The sequence below is a fragment of the Rhinopithecus bieti genome, unplaced genomic scaffold (assembly GCF_001698545.2).
Source record: "Rhinopithecus bieti isolate Rb0 unplaced genomic scaffold, ASM169854v2 scaffold_10181, whole genome shotgun sequence".
Lineage (NCBI taxonomy): Eukaryota > Metazoa > Chordata > Mammalia > Primates > Cercopithecidae > Rhinopithecus > Rhinopithecus bieti.
The window spans coordinates 1,068,813-1,084,379 of NW_016806624.1; the positions used below are offsets into that span (position 1 = coordinate 1,068,813).

The following is a 15,567-nucleotide window of genomic DNA, read 5'->3' on the forward strand; positions in this document are numbered from 1 at the left end:
TAGTTTTTGTATTTTTAGTAGAGACGGGGTTTCACCGTGTTAGCCAGGATGGTCTCGATCTCCTGACCTCGTGATTCGCCCGTCTCGGCCTCCCAAAGTGCTGGGATTACAGGCTTGAGCCACCGCGCCCGGCCAATAAGTAGTGTTTCTAAAGAAGGCTCCTAAAGCCTGACTGGAATATGCCATCTTTCGAGATTGTGTTGAAAACATTTATTTAATTTAGAAGGAATGGGAAAAGCAATAATGAACAATAAAAGATTTTATTCCTGGAAAAAAAAAATATGATGGCTTAACTTCTTTCACCTTTATGACTGTGGTTAAACATACCCCGATTAGCAAGAAGAAGGCCAAATTTATCCAATTTATGTGGATAATTTAGGCTAAAGTAACACGACTGTTATTTGGAATAATCCAAAATCACTAGATTGGATAACCTTTGAAAATAAAGATTAGAAATTTGATTGCATCAACATATTTAACTTTTCTAGTTTAAAATGTAAAATAAAATTCTGGGTCTCTGTAAATCGAGCTTTTACAGGTTTGGTAACTTCAGGTAAAAGAAAGAATAAAAACAGATGGCACAACACTCAGAATCTCATTATTATGTGCTTATAAGATGTATATACTCCAAGTTGCTTTATTTGGCGTAATCTAATTATTTTACTTATGATTTACACACATTAAACTCTTAATTTATATTGATTAATGCAATCAGCTAGAAGAGTCGTTCAAATCACTTGATCCTCATGAAGTTTCCATGGGCTTCTTAAAGCCATTTTGTTAAGTTAAATAAGTTTCTTCTCTTAAAATCATATACTGCATTGATGTTTACTACTACCAAAGGAGAAAAGTAGCTGTAATTATAAAGAGATCCTTTTTTATAAATAACAAAGGAGGAAAACAAAACACAATAGAACACTTCTGCAGAGATAAAAATCAAACAAGTTGTTTGGTAGGTTTTTAACTTTTTTGAAGGTATGTATGCATTGAACTAATTTTAAAAGTTTTCCTAATCTAAACCATATTGGAATGAAGAACTAAAATTAGTTTCCATTTTATAGTTAAGGAAACAAAAGAGAAGAAAGAAAAGTGACTTGCTTTGGACCAAAGATATTGCTAGAACTGAAGTTTGTAACATGAAGTCCTACACAGACCAAAGTTGTTAACTTGTTAGCTAGTTAACTAAGTTGTTAACTAGTTTTAAATTAGAGACTAAACTTGTCAACCACTAGGTGACTGATACTTATATTATGAATTATTTACCCTTTAATCTTTGTTACTTAACTTTCTGATAAAATTTCCTGTTATGATATAACTCCATGGAATAGATATAACCAAAGCATGAATTTATGCAATATAAGGCCTTTTAGCAAACTATTTATGAAATACTACTGCTGTGTAGACTGTAGTGATGAACACTGAGCAACATTTTACAAAGTGAATATTGTATTTATCTTTTACCTGAAGAATGACTTTAGTTCATGTGACTTTTCTTCCTGCCCTACATTTTGTGAGCATTCTAGAAATGTGTAATAATATTAATATACTTTGGAAACTACATCTTTAAGTATTCTTGTAGCTCTCACAATTCTACAATTCTTTTATCACCTGACAAATGAAAAAACCTGAATATTTTTTCTCTACAAATCATAGGTATATACAAAGAGGTCTGAAATAACATGTGTATCTACAGCTGTGTTTAAAAAAAAACTCTAGTATTATTTTGTATTTTATGTAGTTATAAAAATCCAGTAAAGCATATTATTCTTTAGTGTCTTCAAATACATAATCATACACCTCCAATGGATTTTTTTTTTTTTAACCGCTAAAATTTTGTGTGTATTTTAGACAGTTAATCCCTTTTCTACTAGTATGTGATCTTGGGCAAGTCAACTCCTTTAGGTTCTGGTTTCCTCATCTGAAAAAATGAAGTGCTTAGGCCTTATGAATTCTAAAGTTCCTTTGAGCTTTAGAGTCAACTCTGTGATTGTATAAAATAAATGTAAAATCAAGCTTTAATCTTATTTGAAATCAATAATGCTAAGTTTCCAATTTGAAAAAATAGGCATATTTTAAGATTTGAAGTTTCTGAAAGTGTCAGTTCTCATTAATTGCAGACAGGGGAAAGAAAAGCAGTTAATTGCTGGCCAGGACTATACTGCTCAGTTATTTGCATAGGAAAACTGGGTGCAGACATAAATATTTTCACACACAGTTACTTGTAGTAACAGAACCACAAAACTGGAGATTATTTGGCCAGATGCTGTGACTTTTGTATAGGTACAGATCTGATACAATTAACCTATCACTATAAAAATTATTGTTCTTCAAGACCAATTAGGTAAGTCATAAGTTTTCAAGTGGAACATTTTCTCCTTCTCAAGTATGCATTATCAGTAATCCTGATCACAGGGTTGATACTATATTATTGGTTTAGCCAACTGCCTCTTCTTCATCATTTTGGACAGATGATCTTTTTTTCTTCATGATAATTTTTATTACTCAAAACTCAATAATCTTTCTTAATATCCTGTTTTAATATTTATCAGACTTAGGGTCAGATATTCTTCCCTACAGCCAAGGAAATGTTAACTTCCTCTTGCCTAATTTTTTTATAGACACATAATTGCTCAGCACTCCTCTAAAAAGTCCATTATGATTGTCAATTTGGTACCACCTACTAGGAAACAAATATGAATTTGGTTTCTTTACCTTCCATATCTCCAGTTCCTTCCTGACATGTGATAACCAAAATAGGACACAATTCCTTAATTTACTTACTAATTAATCTAATAAGTTTTTGTTGCATATATACTATGTGCCAATTAATTAATTTAATAAATTTTTGTTACATACACAATACATGCCAAGTACTATTCTAGGCATTCATTGTTTACAATAAAATATTTTGTGGTGATGCAAATATTCTGCATCTGCTCTGTCCAACACAGTAGCCACTAGCTACCTGTGGCTAGTGGGTATGAGGAACTGAATTCTTTAATTAGTTTAAATTCAAATAGCCACAAGTGACTCTTGAGGCTTTTACATTCAAAGGAGGAGAGACAAATAAAGAAATAATCTGATAAGTAAACAGGGCAATTTAAAGTAGCGTTAAGTGGTAAGAGGGAACTAAAGCAGTAGGACAGAATCACTATTACATGGGGCGAGGGATGCAGGGGCGAGGGATGCGGGGGCGCGGTCTGGGAGCAGGAAAGGGTATTGAGGTATCATTTTAGAATAAGGATGGTCAAGGAAAGATCTCTCTGTTGAAATGACACTTGACCTGAGACTGAAAGATGAGAAGGCAGCAGTAGAAGGAATTGGGAACAAAGCATTACTAGAAGGACCAGTAAATTTAGATGCTCTAAGGAGGAACAAGCTTAGTGTATGAAGGTGGAAATCCAATGTGTCTGGAGTAATCTGTGTAAGAGAGAGAATGGGGCTGAGGAAGGAGGCAGGGGCTAGATCACTAAATCTACTGTTTATCGGTGTTATGGAAGTAGGAAACCACTGAGGTTTTTTAAGCAAAAAGGTGACATAATGTGATAACATGTTTTTAAAAGGTCTTTCTAAATGCTCTCTGGAAAATAGATTCTAGGAGAAAAAAGTAGCACAATGATCAGGTAAGAAGCCACTCCATTTGCCAGTTTGATCTAGAGTATAGCGATGAAGAAGGTGAAAAGTGAAAGAATTCCAGGGATATTCTGGAGATAAAATCAACAAAGCTTGGTGATAGAATTAGTATAATAAACTGATCACTTTCTAAGTACCATGTCATGATCCCTTTTCATTTTAATATAAGGTTGAATTTTTATTAAACAACCTAACATGGATGACATTTGTTCAACTTTGCTGATAACCATGTTCCTTACTGTTATTCATATAAACAAATGACTTTCATAGTATCATTATTTTGATTTGTCAAAGTTTGATAATTTGAAAAATGCATCAATAAAAGTCTACAAATGCTTAGTTTAAAAAAGACTTTCATTTTGCCATATTCTGCAAATAAGATTTGTCATGCTAGAGTTATGAGTTGATTTTGTGATGTCTGTGTCTCGATAAATTATTCCTGGCTTTCTACTTAGGTGCAGTATGTGTGGTTTATTGCAGAGAGTAGAGCTGAGCAGAATTCCAGTACATATGTTCATGTGGGGGCCATACACATTGCTAGTCGGTGTATATAAGGGTTTTTTTGTACCCAGTCCCTAATGTCTTGGCATTACTTTTATTATGTCTGCAGTGCTCATGTAGATGAAATGCCACAACACATTCTTTTACTATTGTAGCCTCAACCAGCCTTTTTTTTTTTTTTTTTTTTTTTTTAAGAAAGAGCAGTTACCATCATAAAAATTCCTTACTGGGGAACTTTCCATATTGCGTTATCATTCCATGCGTCCAATAATAGTGGAATATAAAGAAAAATTTTAAAGGAAATACTAAAATATCTAAAAAAGACTTTGAGGTCTATAGCTAGGTCTATAATGAGAAACACTAAAAGTCTAGAGGAGTAGAAACAAGGGAAAAGAAGCAATGTGACTTTTTTTTTTAGAACTCCCGATACTTGTTAGGGGCTTATAAATCATGGCCTAGCTAAGATCATTTGCAAGTCACATGAACCTTCACCAATGTCTAAACACAGTTAGAGAACGATCTGTCTGTTATCTATTGGGAGAATGCTAATGCCTATAATTGGTCAGTACCTGACCCTTATGTATTTCTGTCCTGATAGCTCTATCTGCCTAAAAGCTAATTCTGTGTTTTCTGTGAAATCTTGCAGTGGTGTTATCAGGGAGATTGTGTTCCTTTTGGCACTTGGCCCCAGAGCATAGATGGGGGCTGGGGTCCCTGGTCACTATGGGGAGAGTGCAGCAGGACCTGCGGGGGAGGCGTCTCCTCATCCCTAAGACACTGTGACAGTCCAGCGTAAGTAGCTAAAGTAAGCCGGAGCCAACAAAAAGACACAGTTGGAAATGATTCAAAGCTGTGGTTTCACATGTTATCTGTAAAAACGTTTCACTAGTGAGCCAAGTACTTGTCTTCAGAACAAGCCATAGGCACAGGAAAGTGGAGGAGCTTTGTTAGACAGACTTTCTTTTTCTTCCTTTCCCCTTATTGGGTAACTAAAAATAAAATGTAAAAAATAGAAAGTATTGTATATCTGTCCCAGATAAGCCAGACTTTTAATCTAATAATAATCAGATAGATTTCCTCCTCCAAAAACTACTGAATTATGGATGAATCCAAATCTGGTCTTAGCTACATTACTATTATTCCCAGGAAACCTAAGGTCTTTTCACATGTCACATAAAATTATTACTGCTACATTAGTATTAAAAGGACCAATGAGAGCACTTCAAGGGTTGAAATGCCTTGATTCGCATCACAAATCAGAATGAAAAGAATACTGCCCATGTGTTAAAATAGTTTCCATTCATATGCCCCCATTAATCATCTTCCGGAGCTGCCACCACTTTTCTCCCCATGACTGTTTTATGCAGGTCAGACTGCTCCTCTCCCACCACGCTTTTCTGAAGCCCGAGTCCCCCTGGCGCAAGGCCAGCGCCATCAGTATTCTTTGCTAGCTCTGTTGCTTCTCCCTCCTACCAGTGCTTCATGCCCATTACAGGTGGACGGTTCCTCTAGTTGTATTTTCTTGTCCTCCCTGAGACTAAACCGTTCTTTGGCTGCCACATGTCAAGTGCCCATTTTTGTCTAGAACGCTGGTTGAGGACCTTCTTTCCCAGCTAGTATTCGAAGGAGAATAACATTATGATAATGCTTTTCCTTTTTTTTTCTCCTTCTGAGATAAAAGATGGTCTATTTTTATTTTTTGTTTTCTCCATTTTAACTCAGGATCCCTCTCTTTGGTTCCTGTCTCCAACTGTCTTTTTTTACTCTTTTTAGCTTGTTTTGCTTTATATTAGTTCTGTGTTTCCATTCTGCCACTTCCTATCAGTTATTCCCCTCTTGCTAAACAGAGCTTCCTGTTACCCATTCATAAACCAGTCATGCTACCACCATCCCCACTATCTTGTTTTTGTCTGACCAACCCATTTCTCCCAACCTGGTTCAAGCTGAGCCATTTCCCTTCCTTACTTAGAGTCAGCATTCACTGGCATTCAAAATATATTCAAAAGGTAGCTTTAATGATCCCATTGATACCAGTGAGCCAAAATTATAATTTAGACTTGATCATTTTTTAAAAATTACAGAATAACTAACCTAAGTTCAACTGAAAGCTGCTATAAATTAATAAAAGTATTAAAAACCCTGTGATAAATAATATACGCAGACACTTAAGGGAAAAAACTGGACCTCTTTTAAAAGAAGAAATTAGTTGTTTTTATCACTCAATGGTAGTATGCCCAAATAATAGCAATGGTTTTCCCTAATGTTAAATCCTTTAAAGATAACTTATATGGTCAAATATGTGATGTCTTACTGTTTCATTAATTTCGGTGAAATATAAAATATTTAGTATTTATATAATGCAAAGCCATCTGATTTTAGATTTAAATTTTTAAAACTTCATGGACTATTTCTGCAAATGAGATGGAAATTTGTTTTATGCAATTATTCACTTTGAATGAAGCTATTTCCAGGAGTTTATTTCATGTTTCCTTGCTTCCTGTCTGGAGTAAAAACAACTTTTCCATTTCCTAGTTGGTATAAACATGTAGCATCAATTATGGATTTTGTTGAACTGTGATTTAAATATCTTTTCATTATATAAATAAGTTATTTTACTATGATATTAGAAGAGTATATTGATTCAATTGATTTTCTTGAGAATGTAAATCATGACAATTAAGAATCTTATAAATTACTAGTAAATTAATACAAAATTAATAGTACTATTAATACAAATTAATAATAAATTGCCTTAATTTTTATGTTCAACAACCATAATTATTGCTAGCAATCACCAGCATGATTACTTTAATAATTAAAACATGTCAAATGATACAGTTTTTTAAAGTAAACTTTAGTATGTTTTTATCAAGTAATATATATACTCTTTGTATGGATGGATGTATCATATTCACATTTAAACAAAATGTTTTTTCAGACCTTCAGGAGGTGGAAAATATTGTCTTGGGGAAAGGAAACGGTATCGCTCCTGTAACACAGATGTAAGTAAACCAAACTCTGCTATGAAAAATTAGCTTACTCTTTCCCTAGAGTAGGGAAATTTTTTAAATTTTAAACTATTTGATAAGAAATCCATGTGTGTGAAGGTCACATTAATTTTCTAAATTGTTAATAATCAATGGAGCTGGCCTCAGCTCCATCAATTCCATTAATAAGGGTCAAGGGGGAGCTCCAGCACTGGGAACAAGTATATTCTTCCCCAACAGATATCAAGAGAGGCCCACATACTCTGAACTGCCCTGTCTCACACACTCACAACTTCTACACCACTATCTTTCTTGACTCCACAGAATTAATCTTATTACGCCCTTTATTCAATTTTATGTTTGCCACTGCAAGAAGCCCCAGACTCCTACATCATCCCTCATCCAATAGACAAGATGCTGTATATTTCCTCTTCTGTTCTGTTTTCTATCCCTGCCCAGCTACTGAAACTTCTCCTGTACCTTCAGGAATTCAAAACCCCTAATAATCACTTCTCTGAATTTTCCTTCCTTTTACCTTCTTACTTTAATGGAAACTAGCTCTTCCTCTGAAGATAATGCTTCTCCTATAGTCTTCAAACTGGTAGGCTTTTGTTTTCTCTCTTAGCCCTTGAATGCCTGAGCCTGAAAGTGGATTGACAATGTTTATATCTCATTACTCCTCCAGATCACTCTTCCTTCCCCTATCTAAAAACCACAGCTTTTAATTAATGTCATTAGACTGTTAACATTTTCATGCTCTCCACCTCTACTTCTGTCTTAATTCTTGGTGATTTTATAAATATGGAGATGATTGTCCTAACATCTTCTCTTCTGAATTTTTTCATAAACACACAAACATGCTCCTGTCTGTAAACAAACAAACAAACCAAAAAACCATGCTGGTTATTTTCCTATTGCTTTGTTTCCCATTGAAACAAAATTTCTCAAAAGATTTGTCTATACTTACTGAATCCATTTCCTCTCTTCACATTTTTTTTTTTCTAAAATGGCTCCTATCAGGTTTTTGCCTTGATCATTCTATGGAAATGCTCTTGTTAAGTCACAGATGATTTCCATGCTGTTAAATCTAATAGTCAATTCTGAGTCTTCAGCTTACTACTTCACTTTCAATAGGCTTCCAGGAAACTACATTGTAGTTGTTATTTTACATTAATGCTTACTCATCTTCCTCCTTCACTGGTTCCTACTCTTTATTTTATTTTTATTTTTTTGAGACAAGAGTCTTACTCTGTCGGCCAGGCTGGAGTGCAGTGGCACCATCTTGGCTCACTGTAACCTCTGTCTCCCGGACTCAAGTAATTCTCCTGCCTCAGCCTCCCGAGTAGCTGGGATTACAGGCATGTGCCACCACGCCTGGCATATAGTTGACAGCATATATATATACTTTTTAGTAGAGACTGGGTTTTCACCATGTTGGCCAGGCTGGTCTCGAACTCCTGACCTCAGGTGATCCACCTGCTTCGGCCTCCCAAAGTGCTGAGATTACAGGCATGAGCCATCGTGCCGGGCCGGTTCCTACTCTTTACTCTGACCTCAATGTTAGAGTACCCAGGAGTTAGTCGGTGGCCTGTGTCTCTGCTCTCACCAATACTCCTTTCTTTGGTTATCTTATCTGGTTCCATTGCTTTTGTACCATTTATTTGCCATTTGACCCAAAAATTTATATCTTCAGCCTGTACCTCTTTCATGAATTCCAGGTCCATATCTTACTATTTGAGTAGACTTTTAATGGACATCTAATGTTTAACATGTCCAACTGTTATCCCCAAAACATTTTCTCCACTCATTCTTCCAGCAGGTTTTCCCGTCTCAGATGTCAATTCCATTTGGCTTACACCAAAAATCCTGGAGTCTTTCTTGACACCTTTTTCTATCTCATAGTTTATATCCAATTCCTCAGGAAATCCCATTAGTTTTGCCTTCAAAGTATATGGTGGGTGCTTCTTAACTTCACTACTGCTGCTGTGGTCTAAGTTACTGTTATCTTTCATTACTCTAATAGCCTTTTATGAGGATTCCCCTTTACTATCCAGTCCTCAATATAGGAGGCAGAGTGAATCAGATTATCTTTTACTCAAAACCCCTCAGTGGCTCCCCATTTTACTTAAATCCAAAGTCGTTACAACAACCTGCAAGTTCTACACAATCTAGCTTTCATTACTTCTCTGAACTCATCTCTTACTATTTTCTTTATCGTTGTCTCTACTGCAGCAACATAGGCCTCCTTCCTTGAACATGCCTGACATGCTCCTACCTTCGGGCTTTTACAGTAACTGTTCCCTTTGCCTTGTGTACTCTTCTCCCAAAATATCTATGTGGTTAACTCTCTCACCTCATCACCTTTACTCAACTGTCACATTTTCAATGAGACCATTCTGAATACTGAATTTAAAATTGCAGCCCTCTCCACTCCATACAACTCTAGGACTCCTAATCTTCCTTACCCTACTCTATTTTCTGCCCTTCTATCACCTATATAATTGATTTGTCATATTTAATTCTATTAAAATTGTATTTTGGAGTATTTTGGAATAATTACATGTAACTTCAATTATGATGATCTTTTAGAGTTACCAGTATTATTTATTCATTTGTTTAAAAAATAATTGAATGCCTGTTGTATATTAGACCATGCTTGGGTGGAAAAGACAATCTCTGCCCTCAAAGAGCTTATAAATTTATTGGGAAATCACTTAGGTACAGAAAATTATGATACAGAGTGATAAGTGATATAATGGGATTAGTATGGGATGCTATAACAGTGCATAGAATGGCACCTAACCTAATTAGGGACTTAAGGACTTTGTCCCACAGGAAGCTAGAGACATGAAGGGCAAATCTAAGGTGACCAGGAAAAAGTGACAATGAGAGCATCTTAGACAGAAGGAAAATTAAGTGCAAGGCCTGAGGGTTAAGAAGTGTGATCTTTATCTTGGGACATTAAGAAACCATTGAAAGAGCCTCAGATTGATGCTTCAGATGAGAATGGATTTGTGAAAGACAAGATTACAACAGAACAATAAATCAAGAAAAATGTAGGGATATTGGTAAGAATGATTGAAGTGCTGAGCCATAGGCTCCATGCCGGGAGTAACAGTGGAGTCCAAAGAGGTCTCACAGGGAATAAATTAAGGACCTAACTTAAAAAGCCATAAAAATTAAAGAACCAGAGTAGTAGGAAATACAGGGTGAGAGAGATAGAAGGTAAGGAGATCACAGAATGACATGTATTTCAATTAAAGATATGACAAGTGAGAATATTCTCAATGATGACAAATTGACAAATCTGGAGTGTGGCCATGACAGTGTGTGCCTAACCTGACTGGAGGTAAAGGAGTTCAAAGAACTTAAGTCTTGAAGAGGATGACCTTTAACATAGGGATGTGAAAGTCACTTAGGATGCTGCTGGAACTTAGAATATAGGTTCATACTGTGAACAGGCTATCAGACTCCTTAATAAATAAGAGAGCGAGGCACAGTGGCTCAGGCCTATAATTCCAACACTTTGGGAGACTGAGGCAGGCAGATCTCTTGAGTCCAGGAGTTCAAGACCAGCCTGGGCAACATGGTGAAAACTTGTCTTAAGCAAAAAAAGAGAGAGAGAGCGAAAGTGACCCTTATTTATTAAGCCAGATAGGGGTGAAGCCAGATAGTGATTTGGATGATATGAATCTCAGAAGAATGGAAGTTTCATATAAGGGTAGAAGAACTGAATACCTATCTACAGTATGTCACACTTTTAGGTAGGAGTGAGAAAATCAAACCCTCCTCTCAATTCCCAACTCATTCCATTATTGTATAATCGTAGGGTTGGCCATACATTTAGGCCCTAATAATATATGTATTATATACTGTAATGTGAATAATGGTAACAGGGAAAAAGTGCCAAACATCTCAGCTTGTTGCATTTTATTCATGAGTTACATGTTAGATGTTCAGAGTGTAGAACTTACTATTGGTGGGTTGAGATTTCTATTACTATCTTTGTCTTCTGTTTCATCTTTCAGCAAATTATAAGGAGATACAGTAAACATAACTATATTATGGATACATAAATATTTGTTCTTCACTAATATTGACTCTACTAGCTCAGAACTTGAGGCAATTCTGCTGTCATACTAAAATATATTTTCATGCTATCCAAGTTAATAAAGTTGTCTGAATGCAATTTTGTTTAAGCTGGGGCGTACTTTAATGTAATCTAATATATAAAAATTTCCCAAATACCTCATCTACACTGGCACTGTCCGATAGAACTTTCTTCAATGATGAAAATATTCTATGTGTGCACTGTCCAGCCCAATAGCCACTAGCCAAATTAGCTATTAAGGACTTGAAATGTTGCTAGTGCAGCTGAAGAACAGAAATTCTGAGTTTAATTAATTTTAATTTGAACAGCCCCATGTGGCTGGTGGCAACCATATAGGACAGTACAGAGCTCGACAGTCTAGCTGTGCAACAGAAAAATTCTTGTTACAAAGAAGATTGTAAATTTTATGCGTAAAATTCTCAAAACAAATCACTCTTAGCTCATACAGAGTTCACGCCTGTAATACCAGCTACTCAGGAGGTTGAGGTCGGAGTATCACTTGAGCTCAGGAGTTTGAGGCTGCAGTGAGCTATGATCATACCACCACACTACAGCCTGGGTGACAGTGAGACCCTGACTGAAAATAAATAAATTTAAAAAATTAAATTAAAAATAAATAAAACATAAATAAATGTAGAGAGACTTCCATTTTGGTCATGACAGACTAGGTTATTCTGACAAAATTTTTTTTAATTACTCAGTAAGATTTTTTTATCATTTAAAATTAGCAAGCAACTGACAAGATAGCAAAGGGGATGTCAGGAGGTCAAATTCTGTGAGAAAGGGGAACATAAAAAGATAAGTAGAGCATCCAAGCACCTAAAGTACTTCTGCCCTGACGATATTGAGAGGAAGAGAAAAGATAAACAGCTCCAGTGTCGTTTTCTTAAGTATTACGAAAGTTGTTCCCAGATCTCTTTCCCTGCTCCTCAGCAAATTTTTTTCAGGTTTTCAAACATCATATGCTCTCAGTCATAAGTGGGAGCTAAGCTATGAGGATGCAAAGGCATAAGAATGATGCAATGGACTTTGGGGGCTCGGGGGAAAGGGTGGGAGGGGAGTGAGGGATAAAATACTACACATTGGGTGCAGTGTCCACTGTAGAATCTCAGAAATCATCACTAAAGAACTTACGCATGTAACCAAACACCACCTGTTCCCCAAAAACCGATAGAAATAAAAAAATTAAAATTTAATAAAAAATTTCCTCAGGTTTTATTTGCCAGGAGGTCATTGTGGCCACCCTTAAAGCAGCCATTGACAAAAGGAATGAGATTACCAGAATTGGTTTAGATTAATAGTGATTTGCCCCTAAAATGGGGTTAGGGTCACCTTTCCTGAGAGACAGATTCCTAAGCAAAATATTGAACTAATGTTAGCAAGAAAGCAGAGAGTAATGGATATTGGGTAAGCCACAGGTGTCTATCTCAGAGCTATTTTAATTTCTGTCTTTACGAGTAAAAGTAGGAGCCACAGAAGTAGTGGTAGTAGTAGGAGCAACTGCTGCTGACATTTACTGAGCACTACTATGTACCAAACAGATTATTGTAATCATATTCTCTTCCCATACTGAGAGAAGTTCTCCTCTTTCTTGTCAGTAGTGAGTTGGTTTGGTGGAGTATTTTATATTTCCATTCTTTCAACATAAATCTAGAAAAACTATAATATAAAGTTTTGATATAGTTTGCTCTGTTACAAGCTTGCTTCTGCAACACAAATTATCTTATATTTGATTGTTATTTTGTGATATTAAATAATATAGCAGCGAGAGTCAAACAACATCAGCATAGCTGAGGGATAAAGGAAAATTGTACTGCACATGATGACTATTCACCCCACATTCTTCTTTTTGCTCGAAACGTTTGGCCACATGCAGCATCATAGGAGCCTTATTGTGTGTTTCTGCCAGTTCTTCCTACACTGGCCTCCTGTTTCTCTAACTCAGCAGTCTCAACTGATAAGCCTTCCTTATTTTTTCAAGTTTTTAAAAAGATAATATCTTACATTTACTCCAGTATTTCTTTGCTAGGAATTTGCCATGTGTTTAAAATATTGTGCTAGTATTTTATTAGAATTTTTTCTTTTTGTTTTAATGCCCTGTCTTTGAATCGTCTGCTTCTAACCCAATTTTTCCCATATGCCTGCTATTTTAGTGTGCAATTTTACAGAAAGAGATTTTTCATGAAGGCGTGTGTCATATTAGAGCAGAAGTGTCTACATTTTAAAAATCTATTCTAAGAGCATCTATTATATAACCTATAGAATTTAATAATAAAGTATAAAAGGTGAGGTGATCAGAGTTAAGATTGAATATTGTGGCTAGGTTTGTTGGCTGGCTCAAAAATTAGCTGGGCATGTGCCTGTAGTCCTAGCTACTTGGGAGGCTGACGTGGGAGGATCACTTGAGCCCAGGAGGTGGAGGTTACAGTGAGCCGAGATTGCATCACTGCACCCCGGGCTGGAGACAGAGTGAGATCCTGTCTCAAAAAAAAAAAAAAAAAAAAAAAGATTGAGTAATGTAAGCAAAAGTTTAGTGTTTTCCAGTTAACAAAGACTAGATGTTACTCTTGAAACAGTATGGAATTATATCTGTGTTCTTTAAGTTAACTTTGATGCTTTTTCTAAATGTATAATAGTTTAAATGTTCTTTTTTCCAGTGATGCCCAGGTGTCTGTTATGTGTGAGCCACCCCAATTTAAAGGATTTAAAAGAATATACCTTTCTTTTATCAAACCAGCTTCCTGCCTTAGTACCTATTTTACATAATTTAATACTACACCTATCACGTTGAATGGTCTTATAAATAAGATTTGAAAGAAAACTTTCCAATTAGTTAAAATTAATTTGACAGTCAAGGACTAGATAACAATACATAAGCGTTTTTGGCTTGGTCATTTGCAATTCCAAAACTTTTCTTGAAACTTAATTAGAAGTATTACAAAGAGTAAGTTAAAATAATCCTGGAAGAATTTTCTGATCAGTGCTCAAAAAAATAAGATAACGTCAGAAAGTCAAACAGCTGGAGAACCAGAGTTCTTTATTTATTGCCATGAATCTTTGAGACTTGCTGTATGTTTTCTAAAGTATGCTCAAAGTGTAAGTGAAAATAGAAAATTGGCTGGGTGCCATGGCTCACGCCTGTAATCAATTCCAACACTTTGGGAGGCAGGGGCAGGTGGATTGCTTGAGCTCAGGAATTTGAGAGCAGCCTGGGCAACATGGCAAGAGCCCATCTCTACAAAAAGTACAGAAATTAGCTGGGCATGATGGTGCATACCTGTAGTCCCAGCTACTTGGGAGGCTGAAATGGGAGGATCACCTGAGCCCGGGAGGTTGAGGCTACAGTAAGTAATATTAGGCTGGTTCAACTGTGTTTGATAGATTTTACCTGAATTCCTTTTATGACCTTGCAACCCATTCTACATAGCCCATGTAATATAGTAGTCTTGATCCTCTCATTTCTGTGGTTGAGTAGTTGGTACTATGGTTTACTGCATGGTTCTCATGGTTTTACATATAATAATAATAATTGTTATTAGTTGTAACTCTGATTAGAGTTGTTAGCTTATAGCACATTACAATAAAAACTAAAAAAAAAATACATTAGAAGATCAGAGGAAAAGGAAAATAATATAAATATATATAATTTAACATACATATAAAATTGGCCGGGCGCAATGGCTCACGCCTGTAATCCCAGCATTTGGGAGGCCAAGGCAGGTGAATCACCAGGTCAGGAGTTCAAGTCCAGCCTGGCCAAGATGGTGAGACCCCATCTCTACTAAAAATACAAAAAATTAGCCGGGCTTGGTTGTGGGAGCCTGTAATCCCAGCTACTCGGGAGACTGAGGCAGGAGAATGGCGTGAACCCAGGAGGCAGAGGTTGCAGTGAACCGAGATCATGCCACTGCACTCCAGCCTGGGCAACAACGAAACTCCATCTCAAAAAAAAAAAAAAAAATGGGTCACAAATTTTGCTCCGAGATTCCTAGTAACCCAAGTAGAGAGACAAACTTTATCAGTTCTAAGATTCATAATGTCTTGTGGTAATGACAAAAGGACATATATCCACAACCAAAAAGGAATACTTTATTATTTTGAAGCTTTGATATTCCTCCTATGTGGAGCCCTACACTGGTGAGTCAGATTGAAACATACAAGGCCCATAGGACTCTCTTTGCTTAGGTTAGAGGAGAAATTAGAACCTAGAGTCAACATAGGGCAAGTAGTCTAAAAAAGTAGCAAGCTCAAAAACAATATATCTGCAGTTTCTTTCTTTTTTCTTTTTTTTTTTTTTTTTTTGTTTTTTTTTTTTTTTTTTTTTTTTTTTTTTTT

The 15,567-nt window shown here is 36.0% G+C and overlaps 1 protein-coding gene across 1 annotated transcript in view; it reads left to right on the forward strand.

Moving 5' to 3' along the window:
• Positions 1–15,567, forward strand: part of ADAMTS6 (ADAM metallopeptidase with thrombospondin type 1 motif 6) — a 344,308-nt gene that overhangs the window by 227,362 nt on the left and 101,379 nt on the right. Inside the window, exons 13-14 of the mRNA XM_017877113.1 lie at positions 4,781–4,926; positions 7,073–7,136. Coding sequence (XP_017732602.1) covers positions 4,781–4,926; positions 7,073–7,136 — 210 coding nt within the window. The remainder of the gene's footprint in view (positions 1–4,780; positions 4,927–7,072; positions 7,137–15,567) is intronic.